This window comes from Rattus norvegicus, chromosome 4 (genome assembly GCF_021556685.1).
Source record: "Rattus norvegicus strain SHRSP/BbbUtx chromosome 4, alternate assembly SHRSP_T2T, whole genome shotgun sequence".
NCBI lineage: Eukaryota > Metazoa > Chordata > Mammalia > Rodentia > Muridae > Rattus > Rattus norvegicus.
Genome location: NC_141537.1, coordinates 121422294 through 121435160, shown reverse-complemented (window position 1 = coordinate 121435160; position 12867 = coordinate 121422294). Strand labels below are relative to the sequence as shown.

The 12867-nt window shown below is 46.1% G+C and overlaps 1 protein-coding gene across 10 annotated transcripts in view; it reads left to right on the top strand.

The window, feature by feature from the left end:
• The window catches only part of Cfap92 (cilia and flagella associated protein 92), a 53755-nt gene that overhangs the window by 2072 nt on the left and 38816 nt on the right, over positions 1-12867 (top strand). For all 10 annotated transcript variants that reach the window (XR_015685210.1, XR_015685211.1, XR_015685212.1 and 7 more), the window contains 2 exon segments: positions 8074-8261; positions 9707-9911. Coding sequence is in view for 6 of the 10 variants with exons in the window: in XM_087655428.1 (XP_087511554.1) it covers positions 8074-8261; positions 9707-9911 (393 nt within the window). In the remaining 4 variants the exon portion in view is untranslated.

Below are 12867 nucleotides of genomic sequence, written 5' to 3'. Positions count from 1 at the left end.
AGGTGGTAAGGAAGAGCTTTGCCCCTGAGCAAGGTGGGACACGACTGGCTTCCCCTGGGAGCTGAGGGCACACCCCTGCCTCTTTCCCTCTGCCTGTCCCTCCCATGCTAGAGTACTTAGCGTCAATCGAGGGAGAGGTCAGAAAAAGGACAGAAAATTTGGGCCTGGCTATTGGCTAGGCACGGAGGTGATAGTGGGAATTTCACTTAGCCCACTCTGAGGCCACAAGAAACAGGTCACACTCCTCCCCTCCTTTCCTCTCCTCCCTCCCCTTCCCCTCCCCTCCCTTTCCCCTCTCCTTCTCTCTTCCTTCCCCTTGTATTCCCCCTCACCTCTCCTCTCCCTTTCCCTACCTCAGCTCAACAAACCCTGCAAAAGTTACAACTTGGTTCTCATACACTATTACCTAATGCCTTGCTTAAAATACATCCCAGACTCATTGGCCAAAATCTCTTGAGTCAAGAGGTATACCAATTTAGTAGTGTAGCAGACTCACTGCTCGCAAGCAGGAGCCACATAGGTTCCTCATCAGGGTGCCTCATCAGTGGCCTGCCTTCCTCTGTTCCAAGCCTTTAGTTTTAATTCTTGCTAGATGTACTACTCCGGACACTGACTGTCTGTGGACAGGCACGAACCTTTGATAGTTTATCTTGATTGCCACCCTGATGGGCTGTCAGATCATGGAAACAAATGGCTGGGTATATGGGTGAGGGATTGTGTAGGTTAGGTTGAGGTGGGAAGACTAACTCTAAATGTGGGCAGCGTTATTCTGCGAGCTGCAGGCAGGAAGTGAATGAAGAGGAGAAGGAGCCAAGCAGCTTCTTCCCCCTTTGGTGGCTCCTGCGACCATAGCTTCCCCATCATGTGTGAAGCACATCCTCTGGAACTGTAGGCTAACGGAGGAGTCTCCTCAGCATGCTGCCCTGTGGGCGTCTCACACAATGAGAGCAGTGGCCAATGCACAGAGCGCAGTCTGCCTCTCTGATTAACTTTCTTGTTAGAGCGAGCCACATGGTTGAGCAGGGGGCAGAAAACAGTGCTTTAGCTCGTGATTCTTCCTCCCTCCCTCCCTCCCCTCTGCTGAGTATCCCGTTTGATTGGTTGCAGCCTTTCCTTGCATTCTGTCTTGTTAGGTATTTGACTTACACTCACTCTTATCTGCTTGGTGATTCAAACTTTGTCCTTGCTCGGTGACCTCCTTTTGCCATAGGTGCTTTTTTCCATCCGCCTAAATCTTGGGCCTATTAATATCAAACAAAAGAAGCTGGAAGAAATTATCCGGCGGAAAGCAGCCACGGAGACTAGTGTTAGTCGAGCAACGCTTGCAGCTCGAGTCTTAGGCGGGCCAATCTTAGCATTTTCACCAAGGGCATTTGCAGAGCACGTCTTCAGAATGTCACAGAACTCTTGACCCACTCTAGCTGGAAACCATTTCTAGGTTCATTACTCTCTCCTTTGTCTTGGTTTCTTTTTCTATTGCTGTGATAAAATGCCCAGACAAAAGCAACTTCTTTTTTTCTGACTCACAGTTCAAGGCCCATCAGGACAGGCCCAGTGTCTCAGTGGGGGGAGCCTGAGGGAGCCATTCACATCGCATTCATGGTCAGAAGCGGGGGGGGGGGGGGGATATGAATGACTGCTGTTGGTAAGTTCCCTTTTCTATTTCTTCAGCCAGGTATCCCAGTTAGGGAATAGTGCCGCCCATAGTGGGCTTGCCTTTCCATTTCAATTACATATGCCCAGAGGCCCATCTCCCAGCTGATATAATACAAATATTAAAAGGGGATTTATTAGATTGGTCTGCAGAATATGGTCTGAATCGTCCAATGGTGGCTGTTTTATACTAGAGAGAAACTGGGAATATGGTAGTTGTTCAGTCCAAAGGGTTGTGTGTCTGAGCAGTCCTAATTGGATGTTGAAGGCCTGGAGCATTCTGAGAGAGCTGCTGGTCTTCAGTCTATGTTAGAATTCTGAAGAGCTTGGTTCTAATATTGGTGAAGGAATTGCCACAGCATCAGGGAGATGAACTTGCCAGGGAGAGCAAGAGCAAGGAAGCAAAAAGCAAAGTTTTCTTCTCTGTCCTTTTATCTGGGCTGCTACCAGAAAGCGCGGCTCAGATTTGGGGTGTATTTTCCTGCTTCAAATAATCTAATAAAGAAAATCCTTCAGGAGTGCCCAGTCATCAGGTTGATGAGCAAGATTAGCCATCACAACACCCTTGGTATCTAAGCATGTATACGAACATGTGCATATATATATATATATATATATATATATATATATATATCACATACACACACACACACACACACACACACACACACACACACACACATGCTGGGTTCTGAGAGTTCCACAAAACATACAAACACTGATCTCAGTCAGCAGTCAGACAGGGATGGTTTTTTTGAACACACACTTTAATTCTGATTGATCAGAGCCATAGCTCAGAATTCAGGGCTGAGGCTACAGCCTCGAACTTTTCTCAGGGCTGGCTTATAAAGGAAAAAAAAACTACAATGAGCTCATGTGCAGGTGCAGGAAGTGCTGCCCAGTGGTTGGCTCTGACTTAAGCTACTTTGGCTAACTAGACAGAACAGCGCTAACTGACCTTTATCCTGATTGTTCCTAAGTGGAGCGTATGGTTGTGGGATTTCTTAAGATTAACAAACCTCAGAACCTACAGAACATAGCAGGGTATGTGGTAAGCAGGATCCTGCTTTGAGTCAAATTATTTTTCTGTCAATGACTGGCAGGCATGTTATAGCAACTCTGTGGAACAGCTGGCAGGCATGGAACAAAATGGCTACAGCTATGCTGGAGACTCTCTCTCTCTCTCTCTCTCTCTCTCTCTCTCTCTCTCTCTCTGTGTGTGTGTGTGTGTGTGGCCTGAAATTGAGGTAGATTTGCCTGACAGTGAGTCCCTCGGATCCTCCTGGTCGTGACTCTCAGCCCTGGGATCACGAGTATATGCTGCCATGCCTGGATGTTTTTTAAGACTAAGGTCCTCATGGTTGTATGGCAAGCATTTACCAACTGAGCTACCTCTCCAGCCCTGGCATAGACTTTTTGTTTTGTTTTGTTTTGTTTTGTTTTGTTTTTTTGTGACAGGGTCTCACTATATTGCTCTGGCTGTCCTGGGACTTACAACTCACAGGCTGGCCTCAAATTCACAGAGATTTGCCTGTCTCTCCTTTCAAACGCTAGCACTAAAGGCAATCACCACAACACCCAGTCTAGACATTCTATATATACATTTTTTATGTATACATTCTTATATATACAAATAGGTGGTCACTTCTGAAAGGAAAGGTATCAGCTCAGGACCCCCAAGTCCTTGTTCTCAGCACAAAGGAGAAAGAGGGCAGGGACAAGGGACAAAGAAGGAGATAGAGGAGGAGGGAGAGGGGGAAGGGCATTTGCCTTGGAGGACAAAGGGCTGCCTCTGGGTAGAGAGGAGACAGAGATGGCACACAGGAAAAGGGCAGTTTATAAAGGCACAAGGGGAAACCCCCTTGTTAGGATGAGGTGCTTTGACTGTGGGACTTCAAAACTTTGATAGCTGGACCTTGGTGGTCAGCCTCAAGAGGAGGAAGTGGATGAGTAAAAGACTAGCCCTTGGTGGCTAGTTTTAAGAATGTAATCTAATGACTTCTAGCAAGGCAGAGGGAATGGGGGAGAAAACTATCTGCAACAGTAAAAGAACTTCTGGGGAAATCACCATCTCTGAACTCAAGCAGTATTACAGAGCAATTGTGATAAAAACTGTATGGAATTGGTACAGAGACAGGCAGGTAAATCAGTGGAACAGAACTGAAGACCCAGAAATGAATCCACACACCTATGGTCACTTGATCTTTGACAAAGGAGCTAAAACCATCCAGTGGAAAAAAAGATAGCATTTTCATCAAATGGTGTTGGCTCACCTGGAGGTCAGCATGTAGAAGAATGCAAATAGATCCATTCTTATCTCCCTGCACAAGGCTCATGTCTAAGTGGATCAAGGACCTCCACATCAAACCAGATACACTCAAACTAATAGAAGAAAAAGTGGGGAAGAGCCTTGAACACACGGCACTGAGGAAAATTTCCTGAACAGAACACCAATGGCTTATGCTCTAAGATCAAGAATTGACAAATGGGACCTCATAAAATTGCAAAGTTTCTGTAAGACAAAGGACACTGTCATTAGGACAAAACGGCAACCAACAGATTGGGAAAAGATCTTTACCAATCCTACATCTGATAGAGAGCTAATATCCAAAATATACAAAGAACTCAAGAAACTAGACTCCAGAGAATCAAATAATCCTATTAAAAATGGGGTACAGAGGGGTTGGGGATTTAGCTCAGTGGTAGAGCGCTTGCCTAGCAAGCACAAGGCCCTGGGTTCAGTCCCCAGCTCCGAAAAAAAGAAAAAAAATGGGGTACAGAGCTAAACAAAGAATTCTCAGCTGAGGAATATCAAATGCCTGAGAAGCACCTAAAGAAATGCTCAACATCCTTAGTCATCAGGGAAATGCAAATCAAAACCCTGAGATTCCACCTCACACCAGTCAGAATGGCTAAGATAAAAAACTCAGGTGACAGCAGATGCTGGTGAGGATGTGGAGAAAGAGGAACACTCCTCCATTGTTGGTGGGATTGCAGACTGGTACAACCACTCTGTCTGGAGGTTCCTCAGAAAATTGGATATAGTGCTATCTGAGGACCCAGCTATACCTCTCCTGGGCATACACATCAAATGATGCTCCAACATATAACAAAGACACATGCTCCACTATGTTCATAGCAGCGTTAGTTATAATAGCCAGAAGCTGGAAAGAACCCAGATGCCCTTCAACAGAGGAATGGATACAGAAAATGTGGTACATCTACACAATGGAGTACTACTCAGCTATTAAAAACAATTGTTTCATGAAATTCATAGGCAAATGAATGGATGGAACTAGAAAATATCATCCTGAGTGAGGTAGCCCAATCACAAAAAAGCACACCTGGTATGCACTCACTGATAAGTGGATATTAGCCCAAAAGCTCGAATTACCTAAGATTCAATCCACAGACCACATGAAGCTCAAGAAGAAGGACAACCAAAGTGCAGATGCTTCAGTCCGTCTTAAAAGGGGGCACACAAATATTCATAGGAGGAGATATGGAGACAAAGTTTGGAGCAGAGCCTGAAGGAATGGCCATGCAGAGCCTGCCTCACCTAGGGATCCAGCCCATATATACACAGCCATCAAAACTAGACAGTATTGCTGATGCCAAGAAGTATATGCTGACAGGAGCCAGATATAGCTGTCTCCTGAGAGGCTGAGCCAGAGCCTGACAAATACAGAGGTGAATGCTCACAGCAAATCACTGAACTGGGAATGGGGGTCCCCATTGGAGGAGTTAGAGAAAGGATTGAAGGAGCTGAAGGGGTTTGCAATCTGGTAAGAACAACAATACCAACCAACCAGAGCTCCCAGGGACTAAACCACTACCCAAAGACTACACATGGACAGACCCATGGCTCCAGCTGCATATGTAGCAGAGGATGGCTTTGTTGGGCACCAATGGGAGGAGAAGCCCTTGATCCTGCCAGGGTTTGACCCCCCAGAGTAGGGGAATGTCAGGGTGGGGAGGTAGGAAGGGGTGGGTGGTTGGGGAGGGGGAACACCCCATAGAAGAAGGGGGAGGAAGGATAGGACAGGGGGCTTATGTATAGGAAACTGGGAAAGGGAATAACATTTGAAATATAAATAAAAAATATCCAATAAAAACATTAAAAACAAAACAAAACAAAATGAAGCAATGTGTGCTATTCCAGTGGTATAATGGTGGAGTCAGTAGGTGTGCCCAGGCCAAACAGTGGGGCTGGACACAGGGATGGTGGCCAAAAATGGAGTGCTGAATTTCTGCTGCACGTGCTTAAAAATGCAGAGAACAATGCTGAACTTATGGGTTTACACATAGATTCTGTAGTCATTGAGCACATCCAGGTGAACACAGCACCTAAGGTGTGCCAACGAACCTACAGAGCTCATGGCCAGATTAACCCAGCCATGAGCTCCTCTGCCACATCGAGATGATCCTCACTGAGCAGGAACAGATTGTTCCAAAGCCAGAAGAAGCAGTTCCATGAAAGAAAAAGATATCCCAGAAGAACCTGAAGAAACAAAACTCATGGCCCAGGAATAAATTCAGCAAAAAATAAATTCAGATAAAGGTCATTTAAAAAAAATGCCCTACAGGCCTGCGTATAGCTGGGTCTTAGGATGGCATTGTCTCAACTGAGCTTCCCTCCTCTCAGATGCCTCTAGCTTGCTTCAAGTTAATGTAAAACTAGCCAGCACATGAACCTTACAGGAGGTCTCAATGCCTACAAGAAATTGGCCAGTGGCTCCTTGTTCCATACTGCCTGAGGTCTGTGGCAGTGCCAGAGTGAAACAGGGGCTAGTGGGGGTTAAAGACCTGAACTCATAAAACTGCAGCTTGGGCCTGCAGTGGGGCAGTGTTAATGTGTCTAGCATGTTCCAGGCCTGGGCTCTATCTCCAGTGCTAAAAGACCAGAGAGAAACAGCCCAGCCTGGAAGCAAGGAAACAACCCCCACCCCAAGATGCAAAAATAGAAACAAACAAATAAACAAACAAGCAAACAAACATACATCACCCAGAAACCAGAAACAAAACACAAATGAGAAAAACCTAGCTTTAAAGGTAGTCATGTTTGAGGGTTCGGGTGATGGCACACACCTTTGGTCCAAGCATTTGGGAGGCAGAGGCAGGTGGATCCCATGAGTTTGAGGCTAGCCTGGTCTACAGAACAGCTAAGGCAGCATAGTGATACATCTTGTCTAAAGAGATAGAGGGAACAGATGAGAGACCGTCACATGTAAACGCTTTGTCCTCATTATTTTTTCTTTTGCATTTAAAAATAGCTATATTTGGGTTGATATGTGTGGAAAGCTGGGTTTGTAACTAAAGTACTTGGGAGGCAGGAGGGTCACTTGGGTGCAAGGACCCAAGACCATCCTGGGAACCTTGCTGAGATCATGTCTCAAAACAAAATCAGCCAACTGAACAAATGATTCTCAAATATATGTGCGGTTCCTAAATGCTTTCTTATGGTAGGAAAAGACCCAACCCAAAGGCTCATTTAAGCTCAAGGCAGACTACGCTGGTCCCTCGGGTTCTGGCTTCTGACTGAGCCCACCCTGCCTCCTGTACCTCATCAGCCTGTCTACCTGATACAGGCAGCATCACTTATGAACTTTTCCTAGTCTGTATCTGGATGGTCTCTATCTGGATGACCGCCATCCTTGTTCCTACAAGACTCTGCTAAGAGGTCCTGGGAAGTAGGTGCTCAGATAGACATTGCTCAAAGCACCTCAGATCCCTGTTCATGCTGCTACCACACAAGTTCCATTGTCTTGAGATTTGGGGGTCTGATTTTGACCTACTTGTGTGAAAAACAAGAGGGCTAACACGAAATCTTAGCGTACCCACTCTCAGATCCATGCCCTTCACTTCATATGCATTGTGCACAGTCACACTGTTCCTTGGCTGATCTGGGCCTGGGCCTTCTCTCTGAGCCGGTGTGTAAGCAACACAGTGATACATAGTTCCTGCAGGACAGGCTCTTTGGGTTAATCAGATTTGCCCCTGAAAAATACCAGAGATACTAAATTTACAATGAGGAAAGACTTGTTCGGTTCACAATTTCAGACTGTGATTCTTTGAATCATGATTACTTTGGGCCCTGACACAAAGCAGGACATTCTGGTGGAACTGCCTATGAAGGAAATTGCTCCTCTCAATGTCAGCCATGTTGGGGATTGTGGCCAAAGACAGACAGAGGGAGGAGATGCTGGCACCCCCCTGTCACCTGTGGGGAGGTACTCCCACTGACCCACTCTCTAATGAAGTTCAACTCTTAGTTTCTACTTCCTTCCTGGTAATGGCACTGAGCAGTGGGCCTCTGAACTGTTTCCAAACCACAGTAATGTTTCTTGCCTTCAGGGAGCAGTGGAGCTAGGCACTCTTTCCCCAAGTTAAGACAAGGCTCATTAAACCTGTGTCTTCTAGGTAATAAGGGAAAACCCACCAATGTACCTGATAAAAAGAAGGCCGCTAAATCAGAAAACCGGGCTGGGAAGGCTCGTCAGTTCTACCACATCGAGTATTTTTTCCTGCCCGATGACATAGAACCCAAAATAGTTGACATCGTGGTGTTTCCTAACGTAGCCAAAGTGTTTCTGGATTCAGGAATAAAGGTGAGTGGAGCGTGTGTGTGTGTGTGTGTGTGTGTGTGTGTGTGTGTGTGTGTGTGTGTCTGTGTGTCTGTGTGACTGTGTGTGTCTCTGTGTGTGTCTCTCTGTGTGTATGTGTGTGTCTGTGTGACTGTGTGTGTCTCTGTGTGTGTATGTGTGTGTATGTGTGTGTGTGTGTCTGTGTGTGTGTGTGTCTGTGTGTGTGTCTGTGTGTGTGTCTGTGTATGTGTGTGTGTGTGTCTGTGTGTGTATGTGTGTGTGTGTGTCTGTGTGTGTGTCTGTGTGTGTCTGTGTCTGTGTGTGTATGTCTGTGTGTCTGTGTGTGTGTGTCTGTGTGTCTGTGTGTGTGTGTCTGTGTGTGTGTGTCTGTGTGTCTGTGTGTGTGTGTCTGTGTGTGTGTGTCTGTGTGTGTATGTGTGTGTGTGTCTGTGTGTGTGTCTGTGTGTGTGTGTCTGTGTGTGTGTGTCTGTGTGTGTGTGTCTGTGTGTGTGTGTCTGTGTGTATGTGTGTGTATGTGTGTGTCTGTGTGTGTGTGTCTGTGTGTCTGTGTGTGTGTCTGTGTGTATGTGTGTGTGTATGTGTGTGTCTGTGTGTCTGTGTGTCTGTGTGTGTGTGTCTGTGTGTGTATGTGTGTGTGTGTCTGTGTGTGTGTGTATGTGTGTGTGTCTGTGTGTGTATGTGTGTGTGTATGTGTGTGTGTGTCTGTGTGTGTATGTGTGTGTGTGTGTGTCTGTGTGTGTATGTGTGTGTGTGTGTGTGTGTGTGTGTGTGTCTTTGCATGGACTGTCACATTCAGGATGCAGAGTATGTTCCACTGACTGCAGCAGGCTCAGCAGTGGAGTTTTCTAGATATATGGGATAGTGCGTCCACCTGAGAACTAAGGAATGAGAAGGAGAATAGCAGAAGGGACCTACAAATGAAATTCCATGGCCTCTTTAGACATCTTTACTCTGTAGGTGCTGGAATGTTTCATCAATGTTTTAGTTTTATTTTAATGTTATAGGTACCCAGCATTCACTGTAGGCCCTGGAAGTTCTTTCCTACTAAGTGTATATGTACGTGTGTGTTTTGTGTGTGTGTGTGTGTGTGTGTGTGTGTGTGTGTGTGTGTGTGTGACTTTTCATGTGCAAGGCTTATACCAACATGTACGCACACATGAAGACTCCTGGAATGGCTTGGCACAGAGTCATTGTTTGGAAGTAACCGTCAAGGCCACTGTGTGTGCACTGGCGTAGATTTTTGTTTTCAAGGGACGGGTAACTTGACAGGGTCCAGTACACAGGACCCATTTCCCTGTGATTAGGAGCTCGGAGAGAGGCAAGCACAGAAGACAGCTAGACAGGAAGGATGTCAGACTGTGCTGCTGACAGGGCTAGGCCAGTGGGAAGTGCTGAATCTGTAGGTTGGCCCTTCATTTCCCACAGTCTCTGAACTGTGTTTTACACAGACTGTAAAGCCATGGAAAGATGACGACAAATTCTGGGTGTCATGGAGCCAAACTTTTCATGTCAACATGACAAAGGAACTGTTAAAGAAAATGAATTTCCACAAAATCACTCTGAAGCTCTGGGACACCAAGGACAAAGTCTCAAAAAAAGTCAGGTACCACCGGGTGAAGACATCGGCATATTCGGAGGACTCAGACTCCTTTGGTAAGTTGGTACTTTTGCTTCTATTGTAAATGTTTCTGGTGACGTGGCCTTTGTCTCTACAGGCTGGACATGTCTAGTCCAGAAGTGTGAGGTCTGACGTGGTACCAAGTTTGATACTTTCTGAGAGCTGACAGGATGGCTCAAGTGAAAAACTCCACAGCTGAATCCACAAAGGGTCATCAAAATACCAAGGCAGAGTGGTTCTCAACCATCCTAACGCTGGGACCATTTAATAGAGTTCCTCATGTTGTGCTGACCTCACAACCATACAATTATTTTTATTGCTACTTCATAACTAAAATGTTGCTACTGTTATGGATAGTAATGTTTTCCAAGGCTCTTCTGTGACCTTTGTGAGAGGGTCATTTGGCCCTCACCAAAGGAGTCTCAACCTACAGGTTGAGAACACTGTCCTATAGCATCTCCTCACAACTGTGAGTGGAGTGTTCACACTCCTTGAAGGACTCTCCTGTTTAGAGTTGAGTTTCCTCCTCTCAGGTGCTGCATTTGTATATGAAAATATTCCAAAATCTGAAGAAAGCCCCAAGTCCCAAGTATTTAAGATGAGGGGTTTTAAATTTTCACATCAGAGTGAAAAATCAGTGTTCCTTTGTGTCCTCATGGGATTAGCCTGATGCACACAGTGCTTTCCGTGTTGGGGTGTGACATCCACCCAGGGCACACTTGGGGAGTCACGGTGTGTCTGTGTCCTCGGGCAGTGTCTATACCTCCTTTATCTTTGGTGACCTTTTGGTACAGAGCAGCTCTGATATAAGTTACTGACACTGGGTTGTCTCCCCAGGCTGATAGTGTGTGTTTACTCAGGGATACCAAGAAACAAAAGAAAGGTTTGCCTTGTGTACAGCTCAGTGGTAACGGGCAAGTGTTGCATGTCTGAGTTTCTTCTCTAGTACTAGAAAAAGAAACAGACTGTTAAAAACGTCATACCTCCTCTGGCTGGAACGATGGCTCAGTTGGCAATGCCTGCAATGCAAGTCTGAGGACCCAGACCTGACCTTCCAAAACTTATGTGAAAAGATGTGGGTGTTGACACGAATCTGTAGCTGTGGTTTGCGGGAGATAGAGATAAGTGCTCTCTGGAACTTGAGACCACCAGTCTAGTCAAAATGGCGGGCTTTAGGTTTAGTGAAAGTTTGTTTCAAAACCTAAGGGAGAGAGTGACTGAGGAAGGCAGTCAACTTCAGCCTCTGGACTCTGCATGTACCCTTACCCCCAAACATGTATGCTTAAACACAATCCTTCCTCTTTCACGTCAACATGCTAACATTCATATGTAGCCCATTCAGGGGTTTTTTGTTGTCATTGTGGTGGTGGTGGTGGTGGTGGTGGTGGTGGTGGTGGTGGTGGTGGTAATGGAATCCAAGGTCTTGTACATATTAGACAACCCTTTACTTCTTGAGCTCCCACCAACCTTTTGAGTACCTCTCTTCCAAGTTTAATTTGAGACAAGATCTCACTAAGTCATCCAGGCTGTCCTGGAACTTTTGACCCTTCTGCCTCAGTCTCCTTAGTGCTGGGATTACAGGGCTGTCCCTAACAACAAAGACTTTCACTTGTGTGAGTATACCAGTATGAGATTCTTCTGAACTTCCCTGAAGTAGGAAGGAGGGAAGAATAGGGAGACTCGTGATATGATGTCACAGCCATCTAGTCCCATCCCCTTCTTATCCTGGATGCAGAATGTGTGTTCTTAAACATTCCTCTCATCTGTAAAAAAGAGAAATTAGTAGCCACTCCACTAGCACGGAGATGACGAGAGTGGCTTCTTAGGACTCATGCAGCAGGAGAGAGGGTATTGTTCACGGAGAGCTTAAAAACTAGAATGAAGTGCAGCTAAGGAGTGGATGCTGGGTGCGAATCCAGCAACTCTTTCTGATGCTTAGAGACAGACTCTGTGGGATACATGCTCTCGTTGTTCTTGGCTTTCAGGTAAGTGTAGTCACCCAACCTTGCAGTGAGCTGAGACCACCCTTGTACAGAAGTGAGAGGGGCAGAGCCACACACCAGCTCCCTGTGCCTGGGAAACCTTGGGGGAGTGTTAGCTTCCCACGTTGCCTTCTCGAGGGCCATTTTCACACCTCAGACCTGCTTGTAGTTTTCCCTTGGTACTCTGAGCATTGAGGATATTTTGTCGTTTTCCCTTGGTACTCTGAGCATCGATGATATTTTGGGCCAGGTGCTTTCTGGTTGTGGGCTTTCCTGAGGATAAGATTAGCAGCATCCTAGGCTCAAGAATTTCTTCATGTATTGCAAGATGTCTTTAGCGGTTCAAGTCATTGCTCACTGGGGACCACTGATTTAAATCTAAACTAGTAATCAGAGAGTTCCTATGGGAGAAAATGGGACCAATACATAACTTGTCACTCAGACCAAAGGAAAGACACCTGCAGATGTCTTCTGTGTATTCAGGTCCTGGCTGGGGCCTGAATTTCTGGTGCGTACCTGCCTGCCATTAGAGTAGGTATTGGGGCAGTGGCTTCTGTTCTGCCTGGTGAAAGGGCCCTGGCATCCAGTGGGCCAGAGGAGGAGGTCTGGGCCCTGCAAGGGAGGGAGCCACGGCAACAGCTTCTTCTTAAGCTCTGTCCCAAGCTTAGTGTCTCTGACTCGTATTTTAAATATATTCTTCCTATGAAAGGAACAGTGTGTATTCACTAATAAAAACCATTAAGAAATGCCTAGGAAAAAGGAGGAAAAAGTAAAGCCACAGCGTCTCTGGTCCAGAGATGGTCATTAATACCTTTCTGTGGGTCTGTCTTTTGTCACTTGATGATAACTCATAAACACCCCATTTCCTGGGTGCCCCAAGAGGACTCAGTATGGCAGAAGGAAGGATGCTTGTTTTGCAGGCCATGTGCTAGAGGCCTGTGCTAGTGGTCTGAATGGCGTATCTGCAGCAGAGCAAGCCTGTGTGCCCCTCATGCTCTGCTCCATGGCT